The following is a 26065-nucleotide window of genomic DNA, read 5'->3' as shown; positions in this document are numbered from 1 at the left end:
CAGGCAGAGAGAGAGAGAGGAGGAAGCAGACTCCCTGCTGAGCAGAGAGCCCGATGCGGGACTCGATCCCAGGACCCTGAGATCATGACCTGAGCTGAAGGCAGCGGCTTAACCCACTGAGCCACCCAGGCGCCGGATTAGGCAATTTTCAAGTCAAGTCAAAAACAAAGATACTTACCAGGCTCTTCTGAGTAAATGGCATCGTGCTGAGTGGTGGGGTGGAGTGAGGGTAAGTCATTTGAAAATCACAATAGAACATCTGAATTGGATCAGAGATAAAACTCACGCATTTGGAAGGCCCATTCAAGCCAGAGGAGTCCAGGAAGGGGTGATGCCAGAGCCGGTGGCTTTGTCCTGGCTGCTGTCACAGTCTCAGGACTGGTTTGGAGGACCCTTACTTAGCCTCTGATGATTTGGAGAAGAAGGGCCTATAAGCAGAGGGACAGGAGGGAGGGAGCCCAGCAGCCTGAATTGCCTCCCAGGCTCCCTCTCCTCAGTGGAGGAGAGTAATCTGTGAACTTTTGAAGCTGCCTCAACTGCAGAGGCAGGCCTTGTTCCCATGAGCTGTCAGGGAGTGTGAAAAGTCTGTAAGGTCTCTCTGGCTGAGTCAGCATGCTATCACCTTGCTCTGACCCAGAGCTCGGCAGGCCTGTTTCTTGATGACCAAGCCTTGACTGACTTCCACCTGGATCTCTTGCCCGATAGAAGAGTCTTGCTGGGTGTGGGGTCCTGTCTTGACCTGGGTCTCTGCAGGCGCTGAGCCCGGGGCTGAGTCTCTCCTGCTGGGCTCTATATGCTCTGCCTTGCCTTCTGCTTATTTCTGTCTATCCGGTTCTCCCTGACCCACCTGCCACTTTCCTGTTGGGCCTTCTGGGCTCTGGGCTTTGGGTGGTTCCCAGAAGCCCATTGCACCCAGACAGATCTGGCCAAGATGGGTTCTGGGGCTCAGAAAGCTCCCTCTGCCCCCTGCCAAATTGCCTCCATCTCTCTGAGAACTATCTGCTTCCCCCTGAGACCTGGGATTCAGGGAGAGGAACTGACCATCCCAAAGTCACTCGTGGGGCCTGCAGTTTTACCCAGAAATGTTGGTGAAACATTTTGAGATGAGAGGCAGCAGTTAACTATCCTTAAAACAGCAGAGAATGACTTTTCTTTCTGGTTTTGGAGAAATTGGAAGGGAAAGGCTTGGAATTCTATATGCTCAGGCTCAAAGCCCAGGCCTGACAAAAGCCCTTTCAGGATTGAAATAACTCTGCAGCTCCCAGCTTGGCCGCCCCTTTCTGGATACCAGCAGCACTTTCTCTTTGTCTGCAAACTGCTTGCTGGTGTTTGCAGAAGGGGTTCCTGCCGGCTGACTGTGTACTCTCGCGGCCCTGCAGAAGGCAACTTCCTAGGAAACCGGGCCTCTCATCCCACCGGGCCTCCCTGTTGTTTATCTTGTCTTCAGATGAGTCACTGCTTCTTGTGACTTATTGACAGGCCTGATGTGGCCCTGAGGAGAATCCAAAAGCTGCGGGTGGCCGCCAGGCCCCTTGGAGGAGTGCCTGTCTTGTGGAGGAGAGAAACTGGGACTAGGTCTCGGGGATTCCTGAGGTCAAGTCTCGGCAACTGCTGTTGCGACCTGGGGAAGTTGCTTAACTTCTGGGCATCTGTTTTCTTATCTGTAAAGGAGGAATAATAATTTTCATCTTCTGGGGGCATCATGTAACTCTCTCTTTTTCAAACCCCGGTCTAAATGTGGGAGTTGAGGAAAGATTTCCAGAGCCTGGGGCTACTCGCAAGGGTGCTGTCAAGCGGTCACTCGTGGTAGGTCATGGCCCCATGCACGCCACTCAATACCTTCCCTCCACAAGGCCAGCTTCTCAGCGATCCTTCTGCGGGCCTGCTTCCGGCCCCTGGGCCCTGGTGGGAGGCTGGAGATGGCGGTCCCCTACCCACTAGGTGTCTTCAATCATCTGCCCAGGTGTGTCCTCAGGACCAGTGAGCCTGTCGTGCCAGTCCACCAAGCAAAACCGCTCCTCACTGGGCTGGTGGCTGCGCGTGCTATTTCTTTCCTTTTAAATTTTAACTTTTAGCTAACTACTACCTATATATAGTTAAAAATTTTTAAACACAAGTTCTATTGGCAGAGACTCCTTTTTCCATCACTGGCACATGGCTTTCCAGAATAGAGATGGTTTTTTTCCAACCTCCCTTGCAATGAGGAGTGACCATGGGACTCAGTTCTGGCCAGTGAGGTTTACACAGAAGTGTTGTGTAGTCACGTCAGGGAAACATCCCGAAAAGACAATGGGGATACACCCTTTATCCATCCTGCTGGCAGGAATATGGATTTGATGGCTGGAGCTGGAGCAGTCATGTTGAACTATAAGGTGATCTTGAAACTGGAGGCCACGTGTGTGGTAGAGCAACAAGAAAGAGGAGCCAGAGTCTCTGCGAACTTTGTGGAGCAGCCCTGAGTTACTTATCTGCAGAATTTTACCTGGCACAGAAATGCGTTTCTGGCTTAATGAAGGGATTTTGTTTTGCGTTTCTGTTTCTTTCTGCCAAACCGAATTCTAGCAGAGCCACGTTACCTGCCCCACTCCTCCCCACCAACAACCCCTTGCTGTCCTTTAGCTTTTTCTTCCAGTACTTTCCTCCAGATGTCTGAATAATATGCCTCACTGCTATGACTTTGTTTTTCTGATTTTAGATATTATCTATGACTGCCGACTACAAAATATTTGTATTTAGCTCTCTTTCCTCATCCCCTAACCCTCAGCTGTCCTCACACACAGACTGCCCTCCTGCCCAGCCAGCCAGTACGGATTCTGGTTGAATCCATATAGATCGTGTATTTATCCATTGTTACCACCACGTAATTACCATTTGCCGCTGAGCCAGGTCTATACTTACAGGGAGGGTGCCATGATTACATTTTCTTATTAAATATAACTTTTTGCTTTTCATGGAATTAATGATGTACCTTTTTTGATTTGTTTAGTTTCCTTTCAAGACTTTATTGAGGAATAAAGCACACGTAGTGAGACATAAATATCTCAAGTGTCTGGCTTCATGTCTTTCACATACGATACACCTGTGACACAAGACCTATGACATCCCCAGAAAGTACCCTTGTGTCCCTGTCAGTTAGCACCTGCCTGTCCCTGCCCTCTCCCCGTAAGAGATAACCACTATTTCAAATTCTAACTCCATAGACTATTTTTTCTTCTTTTAAACCTTGTATCGCTAGATTCAGACCCGATGTATTCTTTTCTGGCTGGCTTCTTACCCTTCTTATGTTCTAAAGATTCATCCATGTGAACGTGTGTCTCTGTCATTCATTCCTTTCATTTACAACGCTGAGCTGTGTTCCTGTATTCCTTCCCTTTGTTTATCCATGGGCATTTGGGCTGGTTCCAGATTTTGGCAGTCAGGCATAAAGCTACTCTGAATATTCTTATACTACTATTTTTCTGGCTCTATGCACTCATTTCTGTGGACACATTCCTAGGAGTAGGGTTGCTGCCATAAGATGGACGGACGTTCATCTGTATAAAAAGTTGCCAGAGAGTTTATCGGTGTCACCATAGGCACCATTTGTGTCTCCGTGTGCAACATATGAGAAGGCCAGTTGCTTCACTGCCTTCTCAGCACTTGGGATTGTCTGTCGTCCTTCATTTGATCAATTCTTCTGGGTGGAGAGTGATTACCGTTGTGGCCTTAATTTGCATTTTCCTAATGACTAATGTCCTTGGGGTCTTTTTCATGTGCTTATGAGCTAGCTGGACGTCGTCTTCTCTCAAACGCCTGTTCAAGTCTTTTGCTCATTTTTGGTTTGCTTAGTTTCTTGTAACTAATTTAACCATCACTCACTTATTCCTAAGCTCCCTCACAGTGCCTTGCAGTGATCACCTGTGGTCAACCTCTGTCCTCCGCTTCCCTCCCCACCGGACCCTTCTTATTGTCCTCTTGGGAAGTCCCTTCCCTTTCTCCTGTGCTAGATCTCAGCTTCCTGGATCTGATTATGTCTTTGTTCTCACTTTACTCCCTCATGTTGGTGGAGCACAGCCTCCGGGAGCTTCCTGTGGAAGGATATTTGAGAAGGAGATTTTTTGAGACTTTGCATGTTTTAAAAAATATCTGGATTGTACTCCCACTTAATTGATGATTGGACTGGATGTAGAATTACTTCCCTTAGCATGCTGAAGCCTTGGTCCTTTGTCGTCTGGCTTTCAAAACTGAGAAGTTTTGAGAAGTCCAAGTCCATGCTGATTCTTGATTCTTTTTATGTACCTCCTCCCCCTAAGAAGCTTCTGGGATTTTTCTCCTTTATTCCTAGGAGTTCAGAAATTTCACAAAAATGCGTCTTATGGGGCCGGTTTTCATTCACTGTCTAGGGTCCTCCTTAGGTCTTTTCAATCTGACGATTTATTTCCATGTTCTTTCTTAGATAATTTTCTCCCTACCATTTCCACTGTTCCCTTATTCTGGAATTCCTGCTGTTTGGATGTTAAGTCTCTGAGACTAATCTCCTTTCTTATATTTTTTCTTCCATAATTCAACTCTTTCTGAGGGATTTTCCCAAATTGAGCTCCCAGGTAATTTATTGTATTTTTCATTTTTCTTGCGTCTATTTTAATTTCCTGGCACTCTGTTTTGGTTTTCTGAATGTGCCTCTTTGTATCCCCTTAGGAAATGGAATGACCATGAGTGGCTTGGATGCCTCCATGGGTGTAGGCAGGTGGTCTACGGGGGCCAGGCTCATCAAGTATGTTAGTGTTGTCCTGTTAGGACAACAGGAGTGGTGGGGACTGTGGGGAACTGGAAAGAGGACTTGGGATGGATCGTTGGATGTTTTTATTCTTAAAGACAAGCTGGAAATCTGTATGTTTATGGCTTGTATGTGCTGGCAACTAATCTGGCTTTTAAAAAAACCAGCATGTAACTCAAACCAAATACATGTAGGGCAATATTTGATCTGTGAGCCACGATTTTGTGAACCTCTAGTGTGGGCCTTCTAGGCTAAAAATTACTGTTAGATTCATTCTCTCATTTATTTCTCTCAGTAACCCTGTGAATAGCCCTTTTGCCCAAGGGCTGGCCATAGGTAGAACCTTTCTTAAGAACTGAGTACAGTGCCCTGCTTAAATGTGTTTTGAAAAGTGCTAGCAATGAAGCTGTGGCGGGAGAGCGAGGCCCAGGTCTCCCTGCAGTGCTCTGTAGCTAGCTCAGCCTCCTCCTGCCTCTCCTTTGGGGCCCATCTCAGTGTCCAGGCTGCTCTCAGCAGGACTGACCACACGAGGATAGGGGACCAAGCAGGCCATGCCTTCTCAACACAGCCCTCCTCTTGTGGTACTCATTGCTCTTTGGTCCCCATACCCTGGCTGACACTTTCTCAGAGCTTCTCAGTAGTCTTGCGCGGCCTTCCCTCTGTCCTCCCCCCCCATCCCTTGGCAGGTGGCAGGCCTGCACTGTGGTCTGAGGCTCTGCCTGCCTGCTCCAGCTCCCGCCCGCTCTGCATGATCCTTCCCAGCCTTTTCCCAACAAATCTTTTGCACATTTAATTCCGTTTCTGCTTCCCCTAAATGACACAGCTTCTGAGGCCGCAGGCCCTGGAAACATATGTATTGAGGTTACTTCCATCTCTGCCTGTGGGTGTCTGTGTAGAAACCCAGAGGTTGGGAAAGGGCTCCTGGGACATTCATGCCCAGCAGGGAAGGGCCTCGAGAGGGCAGCTGGCCCCATTTCTTGGAAGAGCCATGACCACTAGGAGGCCAGAGGGCCCCCAAACCCAGGCCCCAGACCCCCTTCCCATGCTAGCTGTTGTTTGAATGGGTCAGAGGGATGGCTTCACTTCTTGAAGATTCTGGGATGATGTAGAATCTGGGGTGGGGGAGGAATTCTCTGCTGGTTCCCTATTTTCTGTCAGAATGTAGCCCATACTTAGCTGAACTCTTCCTCCCAGCCTCCCCTTTTCTGGAAATGTGAGTTTCCATGGAGTTCCATGCCCGTTCCATGCCCCGGAGGGGGTGGAACCCCATTGTGAACCCAGCCCTTACCAGATGACCCAGGGGAAGGGAGATGCAGAGCTGTGGCTTCTCTTTGTTCTCCCATCTCTTCTCATTATCACGCTTGCTCTCCGCTGAATATTTTAAGATGAAGCTTTTGCAATCGGAGTCCTCTGACCTTGGCTGTTGGAGGGGATGGAGTTGTGTCACCCTCTGAGGAGGGTACCTCCTTCCACCTCCCTCCCTTGAGGTGCCCCTGTTTCGTGGATGTGAGAGAACGAGGGAGGAGTCCTAGGGCTCTCCGGCCCCCTGCGGGGTGCCCGGGCCTGAGGTCATGTTCCACCCAACTCCTCTGTCACAGAACTGACTACACTATCCTTATCAAAAGTGTGGAGAAGCTTCTGCCTTGCTGGATGGCTTTTTAGCATCTTTCCTGAAGAGGTGGGCACTAGCCCCTGGGGACCACAGACCTGGCCGTCCCCGAGGACTCTCTTCATTTTCGTGGTGTTATTCTCGGTTTAGAAACCCTGGTGAGCTCTCAAGCTTTTTTGCAGATTCGCCCCACTTACCCTGAGAAGGCATTTGGACCCCATCCTGGGGCTCCATTTTGTTCCTTTGTGCCTTTCATCGTTTCGCTTTTTAAAAATACATTTCTCTTCATTTCAGCTGAGTCATTTTCCTCCTCCTCCTTCTCTTCTTCTTGACACTCCCGGGAGCCGGAAGGAACCCTGTCCCAAATCCTTGGCTCCACCAGGCCAGATCTTTTCCAAATGTCAAAGTCTCAGGAGCCTTGGCACGGAGCAGAGCAGAGTGGGCTCTGGCCCTGAATCTTCTCTCTCCCTCATATCTGTCAGTCTCTGCTTTCCTTTCTCATTAAGGAGGTTTATGAACTGGCTTTTTTGTGGGTACCTTGCCTTGAGGTTTGCAGACAGAGCCTGGCAGGAAGGCCCTCCACTCCCCTAGCCTGGTCCTGCCCCTGTCTGGCTAAGCATGCCCTTTGGAGTTCCCCTGGGAACTCACGTCTGGGAGGAGGTGAAGCTGCTTTTTGGTCACTGTCACATCTAGGGAGAGGCTGGACCTTGCTCAGGGTCCCCACCTGATTGCAGTTGGTCTTGGGCTCTCATGCCTGGCTCAGGCAGGTTCCCAGCCTGCAAAGCTTCCCTCCCCCCCACCCCCGTCCCCAATCCTGGCCACAAAAGGCTTTGTAGCTGCTTCTGAGAGCCACCAGGACAGTGGAAAGGTTGGGTAGCCCATCTCATCTGGACTCTTGGCTGTAGCAGGGGGAGTTTTCCCAAATGCAGGAAAAATTATACCCACCATTTGCAGGACAGGTCATGGTCTTCAAAGCATTTCCTATGTATCGTGACCCTTGTACAGCTCCAAATACTTTGTCCTCACTGACCCCTGTGAGGGAAGCAGGCGAGCTGTTAGTTTCCTTATTTTGTGCCTGAAGAAAGTTTAACTAATTTACCAAAATCTCAGGGCCAGTCCTGATTTATGTTTCTCAGTTGTTATTAAAAGAGAGAGAGAGAGAAAGGGGTTTACCTAGTGCAAGAAAGGGAAGAGTGGTATTCTTCTGTCTCCTGATTCCAAAATTACAGGCTTCTCAGGGATTTTAAATTTTGATGTCCGCTCACCGATTCTATGACATGTGGGTGCCCCTTACAAGGAGAGAAGGTCATATTTACTTTAGAAGTGTGTTGAATTTTGTCTGATTTGACAGCTCAGCACCCTTTTAGACATTCATTCATTCATTCATTCACTCTGTGCAATGGCTGGCTGCTGGGCAGACATGAAATTTTGTACAAGTGACATGGTCTCATCTCTCATGGCATTTGGATCCTGGGGTGGTTACAAAACCAAGGATGAAATAAAAATCCTAGCTTGGGGTTGAAGAGAGTGCTGGCAACGTTCTCTAAATTCTCTTATGGCAGCCTGTCCGTGTCTGTCACCCTGACAGAGCCCTGCTTTGAGAAGACCTGGGGGATGAGGGGCCAATGGAAAGACAAGAGAGGGAGGCCAGGAGCCCCTGAGCCACCATTCTGACGGGGCCACCAGGGAAGGGGACCCTCCAGCCCTGCTTGCCCCAGCGGATGTCAAGTGGATAAGAAACTGACCACCTGACTGAGCCCTTTCTGAATTTCTGACCCACAAAATGGGGAGCAAAAAAAGTGATGGTTTTAATTTGTCTGTTTCAGAGGTAGCTTGTCGACATAGCAGTCGACCACTAGGGCAGAATTCTAGGTCCTGATCATCTATCCTGCACAAAGCCATCTTTGGCACGCTTGGTCCTTTGCTGACTCAGGAAGGCCAGCAGGCGGACGTTCGCAGTCCTTGTTAGCAGGCCGTTTTTTGTGTACGTGGGCAATCCCCTTAACTTGAAGAACCATAGAAAATCCGGGGAGCCAACTAAGGAGAAATGGAACCAGCTGCTTCTCCTCTGCACCTGATGAACGATTGCCCTGCCTCTGAGCACTCCTCGGGGGAGCTCTTATTGTCCCTCCCAGTTTTCATTCACCTGGGCAGACTCGCTGGTACATGGCGGCTGGGGGGCTGCATGCCCTCAGGAGCCACGAGGCTTGGGTTCTGTTGAGCAAGCATCAGGTTTTATCCTGGTGGGCCCATTTCATGCATAAGCTTAGGTTGGCTTTGTGGTTTTTTTTTTTTTTTTTTTTTTTTGTTTCTCTTCAGGGAGTGACTTTGTGTGTGTGTGTGTTCTTTTTGGGGAGTGAAAACAACAGAGTTGCTTATGCAAGCGGCAACGCATGACTCCTAGCCCAAGGCTTCTGTTGCTCTTTTCTTCTCTTCTCTGCCCACAAAAAATAATTTCACATGAAACCTGTGCTCTGGCCAAGGCTTGTCCCCTCCTCAGCAGGGGGCTTTCTCTTTTGTTGACTTTAGAACAAATTCAGATTTCTGTCTCCAGATTTTGGGGCGCATAGCTCCAGCTTCCTTTGGAAGCTTTGATTAAATACCAGTATACTTGGAAGCCCTTCTGCCTTCTTCCTTCCACAGTCTCATAATTTCTGGACGGATGGATTGGAGCTGGCCCAAGGGTTGGGAGCAGGGAGCCAGCTGCCATGTTTGAACGTGGTGTGTTTCACCCACCTTTTCACACCTGGGCGGGAGACACTGCAAGTTAAACTGAGCAGAGTGAGCCCTGGGATGGGTTGGTGTACCATCTCTAGAGCTCGCTGGCCTTGGACAAGCTCCAGGCATATTAAGATGCCTTTGAGCCTCAGTTTCTCCATGTGCAAAATGGGGTTCCAAATAGTGCCGGTAGAACACACGGGGGGGGGGGCACACGATAGATTCACATGAAATCGCAGGTGTCATGAGGAGGGTGATGATGGCAGTGATGATTTCAAGGGAGCCCGGCTTCTCAGACAGAGCTGGCAACTGGGTGGGCTTAGCAGACAGAACTCTAGCCACAAATTCACAAAAGCCAGCTTCTCCCCCAAAGTTTCCCGCAGCTGCACCCGAGAACCTTCGAAAAATCACCTACATTTGGGGCACCTGGTTGGCTCAGTGGGTTAAAGCCTCTACCTTCAGCTCAGGTTATGACCCCAGGGTCCTGAGTTCGAGCCCCACATCGGGCTCTCTGCTCAGCGGGGAGCCTGCTTCCCGCTTTCTCTCTGCCTGCCTCTCTGCCTCCTTGTGATCTCTGCTTGTCAAATAAATAAATAAAATCTTTTTTTTTTTTTTTTAAAGATTTTATTTATTTATTTGACAGAGAGAAATCACAAGTAGATGGAGAGGCAGGCAGAGAGAGAGAGAGAAGCAGGCTCCCTGCTGAGCAGAGAGCCCGATGCGGGACTCGATCCCACGACCCTGAGATCATGACCTGAGCCGAAGGCAGCGGCTTAACCCACTGAGCCACCCAGGCGCCCAATAAATAAAATCTTAAAAAAAATTATCTACATGCACAGAAAAGTGATGAGACTCCGTGATTCTTCTGCTTTCCCTTATCTGAACCAAAATTTGAGCCTTTGCTGAGAGGAAAGGTGAGGGCAACAATTTTCCTTTCTGTTCTAAAGCAGAGCTCCTCAGAGGTGCTATAAATATAAGAGTATAATTATTCTTTCTCTGAGCCTCATGTAAAATGGGAATAATACTCATTAGCTTAAATCAAGAATAAATCAAATGTGGAGATTCTAAGGCCGAAGTGGGGGAAAGCAGGGGGGCTTAGAGTCGTAGAGCTGGGTTTGGCTTCAGACCCCCACGCCCCCGCGCCAACCCCGTTCACTAGCCAGGGTTTGGTTTGGGCCCAGTTGCTTTAGCTTTCCCTATCTCGGTTTCTTTGCCTGTAAAATGGGGATGATACCCGCTACTTGTAGGGTGTGGTCGGGGTGAGATGATGTATGTGAAATGTGTGGCAGGACGCCTGGCGCGTGGTGGGTGCACCGTGGGAATCGGGGACTCCAGCTCTGTTTCGCTGTGGTGAGGCTGAACTGGGGAGGAGGCAGGAGCTTCCCTGCTGGCGCCGGGCCGCTGCGCTGTCGTGCTGGTGGCATCGGCCACAAACTCAGTCTGCAAGAAAGGGTGGCCAGGCCGCAGGGGAGACCAGGGTCTCACAGGTGAGACCAGAGGGAGCTGCGAGGTTGTCCCTAATGGTTGGGGGGCTGGTGCTCCCCAGGCAGGCTGCATGGAGTTCGTTCACCTCTGTGTCTTGGTGACTCAGGCAGTGTTTTGGACATAGTCCCTCCAGTGAAGGAGAAGCCCAGGAGGGTTGTCTTCACCTGGTTTCCCTTCCTGTAAACCAAGCATCCAGCATTTTAAATGGACTCAAAACTCACTTGTGCACAGCCATTCCCCCTATGCACTGGCTCGTCCAAAGCGCTCTCAGATAACAATGCTACTCAAGGGAAAGCCATTTATTTGAAATCTTTATTAATGAATGGAGAAAAATAATGCAATGTGACAACGTTCATGTCCTGCTGCCTAAATCCGTAACAGAAGCAGACATTATTACTTAACAAGCTCACGTGGTGCCAATTCTGAGACCAGATGAGGTTGTCCTTCCTTAGGAAATGGGCTCCGGTAGCATTGTTTTTCCATGTTGTTCTAGCAAAGCCTTTTACTTGGTTCAAGTTTAAATGTCTCTGTGTGTGTTTATGCGCGTGTGCGTGTGCGTGTGCGTGTGCATGTCTAAGTATGACTGCAGCTCTGGCCTGGTGTTTGCTATTTATTTGGTTTCAGGTGCCAGCATTTTGCTGTACTCGGTCCTCTCCTTTCAGAACAACAGAGCTATTTATTGATACAAAGGAGAGGTGTTCAGATCATCTTGTAAAGATGCAAAGCTCAAAATAAACGCTGTATCTTTATTTGGAAATCCACATCCTTCCTTAAAGGAAGGCTCAAGAGTCAATTTGTACAAAGCATGAAGCCCAAGTTGAGTGTCTATTTTTAATGACTACTTTGCTTACATTTTAGATTGTACAAATGCCTTGTCAACTCTTGTAGGAATTTGGACTTTATTCCGTTTTGAGCCAAAGAACCTTCACGATAAATACTATTGTATGCTTCAAAAACATTAAGAACCAGAATGAAATGAGAGCTACCTGACTTTTGAGAAGTAACAGGCTAGTGGTATGAAAAATAGACAACAGAGATCAGTGACAGGGTTCAAATGAACACGGTAAGCCATTTTATGCCTTGGGGGAAAACACTTGAGATAATAAATACAAATGACAAATATTTACAATAGAAGCAACAAATGGGACATCAGTAGGCGAACACATAAGACATTTATACTGAGGAAAATATAAAAGTGATGCCTTTCACACATCCAGCCCAGGAGCCGGCGAACAAATGAACAGCTGACCCAGCAACGCGGGAGAATGTTATTGCTTCAGCTTTTGAGTGATGTAAGTAAAACAGTAACGTGCTGCAGTGGCCCATGGCATGAGACAGCCACGGTTTACGTTCGGTTCCCATGGCAGAGCCTGACACACGGGTCCTCCTCCCCCGGAGGGCAGAGCGGGATTAAGCGCACCATCTCTCCAGCTTTTTAGGTGCTTCTCCCAGCATTTTGTCCCCTCCCCCCTACCCCCCACACCCAAATGGTTTCTTTCTAACCTGGATCATGGAAGATTGGGGAGCTGACCTTCCAGTAGCAGCATGTCCCGGCACTGATGAGCTTGGGTTTGGGGTAATAAAAACACTAGCCTGGTTTGGGGTAAAGGCATTCCCTGGAACAAATTAGAGCAGATAAATTTAACTTCTTTACCTCTGGCCTCGGGTCACTTCGAGGGAGAGCTATAAGCTGATCAAACAGAGGGTGCATACTTTTTTGCCAGCTCACTAGAATGGGGGGTCCCAAAACTCGGGCCCAAGAGCCAGATCCAGGTGGGCACCTGTTAAATGCAATCTTACTGGAGCAGAGCCAGGCCTGTTGGTGACATGTTGTTTTATATATGCCTGCTTTTTGGGCACAGTGACAGAGGGGAGTACTTGGGACAGAAACCGCATGACCCGCCAAACGAAAAACAGTGTAATTTACTCTCTGGACCTTTACAGAAAAAGTTTGCTGACCACTGCTCTAGAAGGAACTGGCCGAGAACACCTGTCTATGCCTTGTAATCCTGGCCTCCTGTTTGAGTACTAGCTGCGAGAGAGAAGCTTTAATGTTGATAACTCCGTAGGCAAGAAAGAAAAGGCCTATCTGTGGAACGTTTTGAACAACCCCAAGAACCCCATTCTGCTGACCCTTTGTTACAGTCCTCTTCCCACTGCCCCCTCCTTGCCTTGGATTTTTAGCTCTGTCCCTCCTCTGTCTTTATTTTGTCCACTCGGACTGCTTTCTCCGTTGTTACATTCCCAGTCCGGATCTGGAAAATCCTGTCCCTCAGTGCTTCCTGGCGGTCACCTCCATTTATGTAAAAGGTCAGCCTTCCCTGCTGGAAGCCACAGTCCCCTCTGCTCTCTTCTCCCCCTTTCCGTCCTGCACACCGAGAAGCCCCATTTCCGACTTGGCCTCAAGGCATCAGGTACAAGGCTTTATCGATCTTGGCTGAGGATCAAGGTGGGGTAACCAAATGCTAAGGAAAAAAAATCTGTCATATGTACTTCTCACATGTGCGTTTTCCTCCAGGGATGTGGTTTGCTCGGAGTGGCTGTGAGCTCACGCCGGGCAGGCAGACACACGGCTACATCGCTCTTTGATTCCTTTTAAAAGAGCACTCAAAAGAAAAAAAAAATCATCCCCAAAAGATGGGCTGTATTTCTTTTTCCTTTGAGCTGGTTTTAATGACCCATTTGCTTTGTTCAAAAGCCATTTATTTAGACGACAGGTATGTAGATGTAACTGGATAAATAAAAAAGTGAAATAGAGATTCGAAGCAGTGGTTAATATACAGACCCACAGGGACCACTCCCTCGGACATGGTCCCCCAGACGGAACAATGGCTCAGAAATTACACTTAGAACCCTTGCCCTCCCCGTCCCCAGCAGCTCCGAACCTCAAGGTCCCATGCAAGAAACTGAACTTCCATTTGGCACCAAGCACCCACACAGCCTCCATCTCCTCTCCACCCTTCTGACTCCCAGGGCGGTTTTCACATTCACTGCTGCACCCGGATCCAGCCCGCCCTCTGCCAAGGCAGCACCAGAGCTGCGGGCCTGGAGCCCAGCACCGAGTGTGCGGTCCAGTCTGATCGCTGCCCTTCCCCGGCCCAGCTCCCCCACAGCAGAGCAAACCGCAGGCCGCCGCCCAGTTGGCTCCACGGATGGAAAGAAGACAAAGTTGCAAGGAGACCGCGTGCACGCTCACTTAGGGATGTGCAAGTGTGGGAACCCTCCGCGGGCCCAGCCGAGACCTCGCTGCTGTCCAGGTCGCCTCTGCCTCACCTGTTCGTTCCGCTAGCACACACCTGCATCAAGTCCACAATCCCCACCAAATCCTGCGTGTAGACATCCCCCCTCTTTAATGGCAAATGTTTTGGAATGTCCATAGAGAAGAAAATGGACGGCATGGAGGAAAGATTTCCCGGCCAGGCCTTTCGTTTCACCTCCGGATATCGGAATACTCAGACTGTTCCTCCTCCCACTCGCTGCTTCCAGAAGTTCCCTGGCCCCCGTGGCTGGCGGCTCGGCCCTGGGCATGGGCGTTTGGATGGCTTTTGCTACCTCGCTCTCCCCTGGCACCTCGGCCAGTCTCCCGACTACTGGGCTCTGAGAGGGGGTGACCTGCCTCCCCGAGGTGAGCCCTGGAGAGCTTGGCTCTGTCTGCCTGGAGCTGGCGCTCAGGGGACACCGTGGGGGGCCTCTGGATGGCCGAGGTACAGAAGCTCAAGATGGAGCACAGGCCTCCCCAGTTCTGCTCGCACTGGGCCTGGACGCTGTGGGTGACGGCCTCCTTCACCTCTTCTCCGCACGTCAGCAGCAGGTTCACCAGGTCCACGTATGGTCTGGAGATGGAGAGCAGAAAGAGAAAGAGAGAGAATGGAACCAGTCCTGAACGGGCCACCGAGGACATGGAGGATACCAGGCACAAGGGACATATGGCTGAGGCCTTAGTTTGGTGAAAGAGATTTCAGCAATTACTTCAGGTCTTTATTCATATCCTAAGGAGTGCTGGCCTTAGCCGCTATTTCCTAGATGGCCATTACCTCCCAGGCTCCATGCTGGGGACTGGAGACAGGCTGGTGCCTGAGCCTACTACCACCAGGAAAATGGCCAGTGACGATTTGCAGGTGCATAGTGCCTCTCGGGAAGGCGGGGGAGAATGCCAGGTAGGGCGGCTGTGTGAGTGTTGAAAAGGACTGTAGAAGAGCTCTGGGCATGTTTCCCGTGTGCCAGCTAGAAGGGTTTCAGTGGGAGGAGTAGAGAAGTGTCTTGGGGCCAGTGGTATAAGAGGCAAATGGTGAAGGGTTGGAACTACCTAACTGAGGACTCTCTTTGGCAGGGGAGGAGAAGCCATCAAAGATTTGGGGCTGCAGAGCTCCACATCGCCCTCTCGCCACGTGGTGTCAGTGGGGCTGGCTGGCTTTGCACTTGGTGCCAACTCTCCCCAGAAGCCATTTCCCCACGTTTGTTTTTGCCCCTGCTTTAGGCTCCTGATGAAGGGTGTTTCTGGAAGGTCCTGGGTGCACTTCCCTCTGTACCCAGTGGAGAAGGGTAGGAGGCAGACCACGGCCCTGCAAAGTCACTTCCCATGGAGCTCTCCCCCATTCCTGGTACTAAAGGTTGAAGATGGGGAGTGGCTCTCTAGGCATCTCTGTTCTTCCAATCTGGCTTGGCTAGAACTGGAGGTGAGGACTGGCCACAGTGGGCCTAGGTGTTGGGATGAGGGCTGGCGATCTGTGAAATACGCACATTTGGTTCTGGCTCAGGCCATCCAGCTGCCCTGGGTTGTTCTTTGGGAAAAATGCTGGAGGAAGAATGAGCACATCATGCCGCACAGGGGTGGGAGGTGTGTGCCGCAGGCGGGAACAGCGTGCCTGCTCTTTACGGGCCCAGCTGGTAAGAGGTGTCCCCCGCAAGGGGCTCTCATAACCCACTCACTGAGCCCTTCTCACATCTCACTGGCCTTCCAAAATCCCCAGGGAGGGTATAGACTGTTTCACGTGGCTAACCAGCATTCTTTAGCAGTCCTTGGCCAGCAAAGTTTCTGGGTATCTCGGCCCATGAGCACTACAGCTCTGGGCCATCGCCTCGGGCAGGGCAATCCCTCTGGAACGTGAGATCACTTATGAGGAACAAGACTTTTTTCCTCTGTGAGCCGGGACCACCTGGGTGGCTGCCTGTTAGCCCACTTCATCTTCTCTTTGCAAGCTGGCAGTTGCTAGGCAGAAGAGCAGATTGTGTTTTAGGACTTGTGAAGTAGTTCACTGCCATTTTTATGAATTAGTCCTCAAGTTGTAGTTGAACTGTCCTCATGTCATAGATGTAAAAATGGAGATGGCTGGTGGTGGGGGGAGGGCGGGGGAGAGGAGAAAGTCAGTTTTTGGAAGCTTCTGGGCTGGGAAGGCCTAGAGTTGGGCTGAGAGCAGTGAAGAGGAATGTTCCGGCTGATAGAGATCAAGCTGCCTTTTAAGGCCTACTTGATGCCTTTGGAGTCAGAGAGTCTGTGCATGGCTGATGGACAGGGCGCTTCAACTCTCTAAGGCAGGCCCCTAAAAGTGACAAGGACAGCGATAACACTCCTCCTCCCGGGCTGCGAGAGGGGGCCATGGGGCAACACAGAAGCAATGCTGCACGCATATTTGCTTTCTTCTATCTTTTGACAACTAGCAACCGACTGCCTCAGGGAGCTCAAGGTCACGGAGCACATCTGCTACAGCAGCGTCAGGATTTCAGTGTCTGATTTGTACCTGCCCCTCTCTGGGGCAACAGGAGCAAATTGCGGGGGCTGAGAATCTGTCTTTTTTGGGATCAGCCCAGTGATCTTCTTCGAGTTTTCTTTCCCCAGAGTAAGGAGGGCTCTCTTGGGAATGCACGGACTGCCTCCTGGCCTCCTTTGCCAGGGCAGTCTGCCTGCCAGATGAGCTCTCAGAACCCCAAGGCAAATCCGAGAAGGCTGGACTAGCGAACGCTCTCTCCTGCCTTTGGCGCTCTCTCCCGAGGAGAAAGCTGTGAGCCATGGGGAGGGGTGTGTGTTAATCTAAGCCGTGTTTTGAGCTGGCATGGTGCCTTCTCAGGCTGCAAGCTCAGCCCGTGTCTAATGACAAAGCCCAGCTTTCTCAACTGGGTGTCAGCAAGGCTAAAGGATTTTTAAAAATACTTGGAGGGGGACGTGCCTGGAGGCTGCCAGCACCCAGTGACAGGGTGTGTGGTGGCCAAGGCAGTTGATATGAAGAAAGTGGGGCGGGAAGGGGTGAGAGGAACAGAGGGAAGCGGAGAGCTTGAAGGGAGCCACTTTAAGCAGACATGAATGTTTTGGGGGTGGATAGGGATTGGGTTGAGGAATGGGGGTGATGTGGATTCTGGAGCGACTGTGACTTCCTCTTCTCTAAAGGGAAAAGCAAATTCAGTTCTTATTTTCTTATCTGAGACCAATGCCACGCATTCTTAAATGGCCTTCTTGATATCTGGGGACTGATGGGATCCTTTGTGCCCAAATCAGTGAAGACAGTTAAAGGACAACACCATCGTTCAGCTTGAAGTTGAGCTGACACACCCTATAGTCATGGCTTCAGAAGGAAGGTAGTGGGGTGCTGGGGGTAGCTGGGGTTCAGTGAGACCCACTGCCTGGATATACTGGCTTAGCGAGAGGAAAGAGGACTTGTGTGCAGGCCCAGTGAGTGTTCTTAAAAGAGGCCCAGGCTAACTTATGGGGTGAGTCACCTGCATTTCCAGAGCAGGCTGGGGTGGAGGGCTGTGTTCATTCTAAATGATATGAAGAGCCCCTGAGAAGTAAAAATCTCAGGGCCTCATGGGCCATGTTTCCACAGAGGAGGTACCAGAGAAGCCACAGCACTTTACCCCTTCTTAAATTCCAGAGGGAGCAAAAAAACCCTTCAAAACCTTTGGTTTTCCCAAAGAAGACTTTTTTCCCATCTTGGAAAAGACAAAGTCTTGTTGCACTCCAGGAATGTCTTACTGATATATAAGCTCATGCCCTTCCTCCATTCTTGAGGCCAAGAAGCTATAGTGGATGACAGTGGACTGAGGACAAAGGAGCTTTGGGAGTCTCTTAGCCATGGGGCATTTGCCTCTTTCCAGGGGCAGCTTGAAGGAAGGGACCTTTAGAGCGCTCTCCTTATATAATGGGGGTATAACTGAGAAAAGGGAAGGACCCCCTGCTACATCTGGGAGCCCATGAGCCTTTCACAGGCCAGTATGGAGAGAGCAGGTCAGGAGCTAGGAGGTCCCATGTCTATTCCTGATAATCAGCTTGAGTTGTAGGTACTGCCAGGTCCCAAGCTGGATAGTGGGGATCAAATCTCAGAGTCAGATCTTGAACCTCTTAGCTGCCCTCTCCTCTTCTGTTAGGTGGTGAGAGTAATCTCCACCGGGCAGCCCTGTGGGGAATGATAAATGAGACCGTCCAGGTCAAGTCCCTTGCCCACTCATACAATGATAGCGATTATCATTATTGTTGTTGTTGAAGATGTTGTTGCTCTGTGTCTTTACAGGTATTTGGAAGAGTGATAACTATTTCATAGGGTGTCAGTGTGACTAAGGAGAAGACAATATCACTTTGCCTTTGGCAAGAGCTGCTGGCAGAGATTCATGGTAAATCTTTGAATTCTAAAAGGGCTCTGGGGGTGTTGCAAGATACTTAGACCCTTCTAACCCGGTGGAAACTGGTGGGTGATGGCTGCTGTCCTCCATGATCCAAGCCGTGTGTGCGTGGGGTGGGAAGTCGCCTGCTTGGTGGCAGAGCTGGGGGAAGGCCATTGGCACCAACTGAGGAGCAAGAGATCATAAAATTGTACTGATTTGGCTCCGTGAGCCACTGTGTAAAGACCAATGGTGCCATCAATCTGGTTGTGACTTGTTTCGCTCTGCTTAGCAAGTGGCCTGCTTTCTGCCCTCAGTCTCCGAGGAAGAAGCCATTGTGACCTACTGCCCAGGCTGCATGTCAGGAGCACCTCGGTACCACATGCTCTATCACGTTGCAAAGTTTAGGATCCTACAGGTGAGATTTCTTTTTTCCCTTAAGGAATAACATTTCCAGGGTTTATTACTGAATTGCCAGTCTTTGAATAAGCAAGTTCATATTTACCCACTTTGGCAAAAAGGTGTTTAGCTGATTCAAGTTCTTGACATGGGTCTTGTGTTTTCTCTGGGAGGGAATCAATGTGTTAGAGAAGGGGAACTGGGCCTTCTGAGGGAACCGAAGGCCATGGGGACAGGAAAAAGGGCTATTGCTCTCAGTTCTTGGCTTGAAGCCTCCAGAGCTGGATGACCTGGCTTTGCCTCTCATTCTCTGTATGACCTTTACTCTAGTGAATCTCAGCTTTCTGATCTGTAAAATGGAGAGAAGAACGCTACCTCACTCCCAGGGCTGCTGTGAGGATCTGGGGAAAGATTCCCGAAAACCACTGAGCACAATGCGTGGCACTTAGTAAAGGCTCAGCCGCTGTGATGGGCTCTTGGCTGTCTGCTGGGGCACCTGCGAGGCTGCTTGGAATACTCAGAACTGTTGGGATTTGCACTGAGGGGAAGGGGAAGCGTATTTCTGAAGCCTACGCATCTCTTGCTTAGTATGATATTTTCTGTTTCTATGGCTCATGCTTTTGAAACCAACGGTGGACATTTCTTTCACTTTTCCTGAAGGCCAGCAGGAAAGGGCCTCCCAGGGGAGTCTGTGCAGCTTTCTGAGGTAGAGTGCAACCTTTCCCATTTGGTGGGAGGTTGGCCTCCAGACACAGGCCCCTCAAAGTCCTCCACACCAGCCTGAGGAGCGGGCCCCCTCCTTCCCATGGCCCCTGTGGGGTGGCACTCACTCATGCAGCAGTAAGTCCTTGAAGTGAATCATCTCCACCATCACCCGTGTGTTCTCCTGGGCAGCAGAGCACAGGTCGTGTTTGAGGTAGCATTCCCGCTGTAACTGGAACACCATTTCCTTAATGGCGGGGCACTTCCGGCTTATGCAGCCGAACCTGTGCCGCAGAGCGTGGGCCTTACACTTCAAGGCATCTTTGATGAATGACTTACCCTGAGAACAGAGAGGACAGAGAAGAGAGAGAGGGGCAGAAGAGACAAGTCCTCGTCAGAAGCTTGTCAGTCACACTTCTTGGCCTCACACGGGATTTTTGTTGGACAACTGAACCCCAGGGTCCTGCCTGACATCCATGCAGGCGGCAGGCTGATGACCGTCAGGGGGTACGTCTGGAGTGACAGGACACCTCCGGCATTTGGCTAAAAAGGATGTTACTTTGGGAGACTAACAAATCTGCCTCCTTCCTCTCAGCTGCTCTACTAATTTCCCTCATTCTGGGGCTTTTGTGACCGTCTGTCCTCTAGGCAGCCCAGGGTTGCCTGCTTGGGGGCAGACTTTCTGGAACCCAAGGGGAATGTGGACAGACATAAATCCCAAGCTTCCAGCAAGAGCGTTTCCCAAGGAGAAGGTGCTTCCTGATCCAAGTCTCACATCATTGCTTTTTCCTCCAACCTCACGAGGGACATTGAAATTGGGTGCTATCTGTGCCTCAATACCTCCCATGGCCCCCAACCCATACTCGTGTCTCCTCCTATCCTTCAAGGAGGAGCATTCTTTTCCTTTTTGAAGCTGTTAGGATTATTGCCTCTAAAAGGCCTGCCTGGCACTCTGCCTGGCAGCATCTGGAGTCTGAACTGCCCAACTGACAGCCCCTCCCCCACAATCCCTGCCTCTGAGTGGCTAAGGCAGCCAGGCATACATCTGGGCCCCAGTTCTCTTTCCTGGCAATCCCATGGGATTGTTCTTATCCTAGAAAGGAGACAGCTGTTGGGGTTGCGGAGGCAGGCTGGGGCATGAACTCTCTTATCAGCCTCTCAGGGCGGGGAGGCATTGTGGGATACCTACCTAGGGATCCCCACTCCCCCATTACTATAGAAACAAGCTGTCGTTGGAGAGGGCACCCCTCTGTTTTTAGACAGGCCTGGAAGTAACTGAGTGGAGAAAGAGAATGGGTTTAGGTTGGAAGTGGGAAGCCAGCCAGCACATTTAATTCAGTTCTTCCTTTAGAAGCAACTGAAATGTCTACACATAGTGTCCGGTTGCTGAAAAAGCCCCTCCCCATGGCCCCTTTTGCTCTGACTTTCCAGCGGGAGCCAAAGATGATGGAGGGTAGGGTGTGTCAGTTCATGGAGTAGTCACATGCTGGGAGCCAGCTTGAAAGGGATGCTTCTCACTTGAGAGCATACTCCTCTTGGTTGAGAGAAAAAGGAAGATTAATGTATTCGAGGGCTGCAGCAATCTGTTTTGGTATTCTTCCCTGACATCCTGTGGGATCGCCCTTAAATACACATCTTTCCCCTGGATTTCCTATTACGTTCCCTAATTCCAGTTAATCCAGAAGGGATGCTCTATTAGGGAGCCTTGAGGAGTTCAGATGTTCTACTCTTTCCTTCCCTCGTCTCTGTTTCCCACCCCCTGCCACGCCACATCCTCTGGTGTGTAGGCTCCCAGCCCTGTCACATCCCTTTCTGGTTCCCAGGCATTGCTTTGTCAGGCTCTCTATAGCATGTCAGTAGATGGTGGCAGGTGGCATTTGTAAGTCACACTGTAACTGTTGGCCTTCTTCAAATGTTGTCCCCTTTCTCCAATTGTAGGGGAGAAGAGGTTGGTGAGACAGAACAACAGGAGGCTTTGTAGTGCACATATGGGCTGGGGAGAACATGGAGAATGTGAGCCTGATACCACCTGCCACCTGAAATGTATTTGGGTTGTTAGCACTGGAACCATAAGGTGGCTTGCTGGGTTCTTGCCCTACCCCAAGCTACCACTAGGCTTTTTTTTTTTTTTTCACCCTGGCTACTCTGGGATAGCTGGAGTAGGTCAGGCCTTGTTAGGGGACTCCCTAGAGCAGGACTCATTCGGGGTTTCTGGGTTGGGTGAGGAGGGTCTGCTACTTAGGAGGAAGAAGTCTGTTATTCTGGAAGCCCTGAATTATCCTTGTTACCTGTTCACACACCCATGATGAGTGATGAAACTCACACATGATGAGTTTCTCTGAAGCTTGTGTCTCATTTATTCCCCCCAGGTAGGTGAAAATAGGTCTTGGAATGTATAATTGGAGGCCTTGTCCTCCCCTGACAAACCTGTTTCTAATGTGATGGGCCTTGCAGACTGAGTTCTGGGTGGCCAGACATAGTGTGTCCCCTTACAAGATGTTTATTATTTGTTCTGCCTTTTGTGTTCTCTGCTAAGAATGCTTAGATGATTGTTTAACTTGCTCTCCATACCCCTCTGCCTGTGTAGACACAGCTTAAGGGTGGGGTTCTGGGAACAGAACCCCATGAGTGGTGTGGGAAGAAACTGGCACCCTGCTCTGCACCAAGAATGGTTCTTGCAAATGCTAAAAAACACCATAAAGATCAGCTAAGGAGACCTGTTCACGAGTCTTTCCAATGAACACTTCAATCATGCAATGCCAACCTAAAACATTTTGTGCTCTATGTGGTTTTTACCTGGGCATCAAATTTTCCAGCGTTGTGCAGAAAAGTCATGCAAATCCCATGTAAGCCTCGAATCTCACAAGAGTTGTTCTCGAAACATTCAAACACACCACACCCCACATCGCCAGCGTTGACCAAACAGTGTTGAATTTCCGCTAAAATGAGAATGACATACAAATATATACAAAATTCTCAGCCATGCTGGGGAATGCTGAGAGGTCGGCTGAAATACAAACTAGTAATGACTACAAGAAAATTTCAGAAGATAAAGTTAGAAATGACTATTTCAGGATCTAAAAAGTTGGGCAAGGAAATGTTATCGTCTAATGTCCTTATGAAAGTGTCAGTATTTGTAAATGCTGTATTTGTAAAAAATCAGCCAAACCTATGTTACAAAGATCACAATCAGAAGTTAGGTCTGAGCACTCCATTTTTTATCCTTTCCATGGTCTTCAAGTCTTTGTGAAAATACTTAGTTTGAGGGTGCCTGGGTTAAAGGCTTCGGCTCAGGTCATGATCCCAGGGTCCTGGGATGGAGTCTGATCTAGGGCTCTCTGCTTGGCAGGGAGCCTGCTCCCCTTCCTCTGTCTCTCTGCCTGCCCCTCTGCCTGCTTGTGATCTGTCCGTCAAATAAATGAATAAAATCCTTAAATTAGTTTGAAAGCAAAAGCAATTTCAGCTTTCCAAACCCACAAACACAAGATTTTAAATGATTCGCTTGCTCTCTCCCTTCTGTACTTCATCAATGAAATACCCTTCTCTACTTGGAACTCAAAGCCGCTGCTATTAAATCACAGCCATTTCCTTCCTGACCCCAAATGCTAGCGTCCAAAAAGCAGTTTCAATTCAGCTTTATGATTCAACACCTAAAAATCAAAACAAAATTCCTATTAAGGCAGCGCCTCCAAACCATCAGCATTAAAAATACCAGACTAGGGGAGCTGCGGTTGCGAGCAGGCTCAGGAATCGAGCCAAATGGGGGCTAGCCTGCAGAAACGCAATCTTCGCACTTAGAGGCTCCTTTTAAATAGAGATCCGGTGTGAGATATCACTTAATCCCCTAGAAATTCCCGCGATCCGGGAGTTTGCTGCGGTCCTTCGCAGAATGTGGTCCTAATTCATCTCTCCAAAAGGATAGACTGAGGGAGTTAACTGTCAGGCTGTCGCGTGCAAGAGACTCTCTTCTATCCCTCCCCCCACCTACCCAATTCACTGATTTAAGCCAACCTCAAAATTACATCAGAAAAGTATATTTTGGAAGAAGGGCGGGGTCCGAGTAGATAATCCGCATTCAGATTAAATCTATCGAGAGAATGAGTGGAGTGTATTTGTGGAGGTCACCAACTACCGAGAATCACGTTCAATTTTCAGGGAAAGCGCTGGAGGGGGTAAGGGTGGGCGCCGGTCCTAGGCTGAGGCCAGCGCAGGCTGGGGGTGCGGGCGCTCGCGCGTGGAGATGGGAGACTCCTGGATGATCCCACGCGCGGTCCCGACGCGCCGGGCAGGAGCGCGCAGGGCGGCGATTCACTTGCTGCGGGCGTCCCTAATGGGCACTCGTGCATTCCTGCTCGTGCGGTGAGCGCACGCACGCTGCCGCTGGGTCTCAGGCCCCCAAATTAAGGCGGCGGCGGCGGGCGGGGGGCGCCGAGTGAAGGAGCTCCAGACAAATTGTCTTTCTCTGCCAGGAGCTGGGAAAAGGGCCAGCCCCGTGCCCTGCACGCCTGGCTCTGCTCGGCAGCTTGCCGGTGAGCGCAGAGCCGATGGAGCAGCAGCCGCGCACGGGTCGGGCCGTGTCACCATTTCTGCGCCAGCTGACCGCCCTGGAGAGAGAGAAGGCGGCAGCACCTCAGAGGTACGCTTTGCGCCACCTCCCCCAACCCCTCCCCGGCAAGCAATGCCCCCGAGGGGAAGTCTACCATACAATCGGTCTCGCCTACAAAGTTATTGGATGTCTGGTATCTTTTGAGGAGGGGGAAAGCAGTCCTGTCCCGGTCGGCCGGCCGGCTGGGAAGAGCAGTTCTCCGGGGTCAGGGCGCAGGCTGGCTCCGGGGACCCTCCTTGCCTCCCGCGGGCGGGCCAGGATGGAGCAAGGAGCTTTGCACTGGACCGAGAACTCTCGGGCCGGCACTGGCCGTGTCAGGCGCTGCCTCGCTTACCCTCGACCCCGGGGAGGACAGCAACAAGTCCTGCTACAGCCATTTCATCACCCTGCCAGCACGTGCGGATTCCCGGCGCGCGGAGCCTAGCGTCTCGCCTAGCCTCGCGCTTTCCTTTGCATGTCCCGCGCCACCCCAAGAGTTTGCGCGGCCCTAGATGGGCTCCCAGTTCCGGGCAGAGCGCCCAGAGCGCGCTGCTTGGGTGCACCGTGTTGTCTCCCAGCAGCTCCCTGCCGCGGGGGCGCTTGCACTTACCTGTGTTCTGCAGGGACAGGCGGCCTTTCTGCTGGGAGCCCCTGTCTTGGGGACCCTCCGGCGGGTTGGTGGCGTCGGTCCCCCGCGCTGGGTCGAAGGTGGCCAATACCAAAGCCAGGGTCACGAACTGGCCCAGCCGCTCGGCACACATGGTTCTGTGTGTAAACCTCCCGCCCGGAGACCTGGATTCTTTGTGATCTCCTCTTCTTCTTCCTCCTCCTTGGCTGCGTCCCCTTCTCCTCCCACTCTTCCTCCTTGCTCGCCTTTTCCCTCCTCCTCGCGGCCGCCGCTCGGATAGAGGTTACCCAGCGCCCTCCCGTAGCTCTCTGGAGAGCATGTGACCAGGCCGTTAGCAGCGCCGCGAGTGCCCGGCAATGGCAGGGATGGTGCCTCAAATATCCCTGGAAGCTCTGGTGTCACTTGAATGAAGGAGTCGAGCAGGTGTTGTCCCAGCGGCTGGACCAATCCGAGACCCCGGCCCGTTTGACAACACGACTGGGAGGCGGGGCCTGCGCCCAACTACTACAGGAGGAAGCCGAGCTCCGCCGGGAGCGCCCCACAAAGTTGCCGACCTGGCGCCGGCCGCGCGTTTGCTTGCGTGTATGAGTGTGTGTGAGCGCGGCCGGAGACGCGTGCGCGTGTGCGGGTGATCCAGGGCAATGGCCGAACGCACTTTAAAAAATAAAAGCGAATACCAGCTCCGATTGCGACTAAAGAAGAGCGGGAGCAGACGGTCTGCGCTGGGACAGCGTCGTTCCCCCCACCTCCCACTCCCCGGGCCCCTGACTCGCATCACACCCGCATCTTGCCGGGAAAGTTTCCTCTTTCTGTCGTTTGGAATTCAGTGAGCTCCCCAGACCCGAGCCTTGACAGATTGGAGTTTCTTGGGCACAGTGACGCTAGGGGCAAACTGAGCACAGATGGGAATTCCTGGCTTTGTGACGCTTTGCTTTAAGGAAAATAAACAAACAAACAAACAAAAAACAAAACAAAACAAAAAAAACAACCAACCAAAAAAACACCTTTCGAACTAAGATAGGAGAAGCACTAGATAGGACTTGGCCTGCGCAACTGTTCCATCCCCCCCCGCCTTTTTTTTTTTTTTTTTTTTTTTTTTTGCCCCGATTTGGTGGGCCGTGCAACACTTAGTGTGCCAGTTCCTCACCCCTCCCCCAATCCAGACGGATTCCGGGCTGGGCTGCAGGGATCCAGGTGACCGATTGGCCTTGCATCATTTCTAGGCGGGTGACAGGGAGGCCCAAGCCGCCCTGAGTCAGCCCGCCGCGGAGCATCGCTTGCCCCGGAGGTCGGAGCTTGAAAGGCAACTTTACGCGTCTCCAAACACACTCTTCCATTTCCCCAAAGCGCTACTCGCCGCCCGGCTCCGGATTCCCTTTAGTCTCCAGTTATCGATGGAAATGGGCAAAAAACAAAAACAAAAAACCAAACCCCCAAACCAAACCCGGGGAGATCCTCTCCATCTCTTCCGTCTTGTTGCAGCTTCCTCCCCAAGCACCGCCCGGGCTGGATGGCTCTGGCTTTCTCCCCCGGCCCGCGGAAGCAGGGAGAAAGTTGGGCGCCGCTCTGAGCGCCTCTTCCCCCGCTGTGTGT

The 26065-nt window shown here is 50.9% G+C and overlaps 1 protein-coding gene and 1 long non-coding RNA gene across 13 annotated transcripts in view; one reads left to right on the top strand and one right to left on the bottom strand.

The window, feature by feature from the left end:
* Positions 1-10862: 10862 nt before the first annotated feature.
* On the bottom strand, positions 10863-26006 carry STC2 (stanniocalcin 2). The gene is made up of 4 exons (XM_004737585.3): positions 24455-26006; positions 22056-22198; positions 19388-19599; positions 10863-14401 (listed from the first exon to the last, which is right to left on the bottom strand). Exons 1-4 carry the CDS (start codon positions 24603-24605, stop codon positions 13999-14001), a joined length of 909 nt encoding a protein of 302 aa, XP_004737642.1. The 5' UTR covers positions 24606-26006; the 3' UTR covers positions 10863-13998.
* The window catches only part of LOC101688785, a 246410-nt gene continuing 238420 nt past the window's right edge, over positions 18076-26065 (top strand). For all 12 annotated transcript variants that reach the window (XR_006605406.1, XR_006605403.1, XR_006605404.1 and 9 more), the window contains exons 1-3: positions 18076-18170; positions 18476-18576; positions 23729-23895. This is a non-coding gene — a long non-coding RNA (uncharacterized LOC101688785). The remainder of the gene's footprint in view (positions 18171-18475; positions 18577-23728; positions 23896-26065) is intronic.

This window comes from Mustela putorius, unplaced genomic scaffold (genome assembly GCF_011764305.1).
Source record: "Mustela putorius furo isolate JIRA1106 unplaced genomic scaffold, ASM1176430v1.1 tig00000145_pilon_pilon_pilon, whole genome shotgun sequence".
In the NCBI taxonomy this organism is placed as follows: Eukaryota; Metazoa; Chordata; class Mammalia; order Carnivora; family Mustelidae; genus Mustela; species Mustela putorius.
This window is presented reverse-complemented; position numbering and strand designations above follow the sequence as displayed.

What these genes read in the sequence shown, in the direction of transcription:
- STC2 (XM_004737585.3), bottom strand. Translation starts at nt 24,605, where the DNA reads ATGTGTGCCGAGCGGCTGGGCCAGTTCGTGACCCTGGCTTTGGTATTG. An exon ending in CCTGTCCCTGCAGAACACAG is followed by an intron (nt 22,199 to 24,454) that starts GTAAGTGCAAGC and finishes TTCTCATTTTAG; the next exon opens with CGGAAATTCAACACTGTTTG. An exon ending in AAGGACTTACTGCTGCATGA is followed by an intron (nt 14,402 to 19,387) that starts GTGAGTGCCACC and finishes CTCCATCTCCAG; the next exon opens with ACCATACGTGGACCTGGTGA.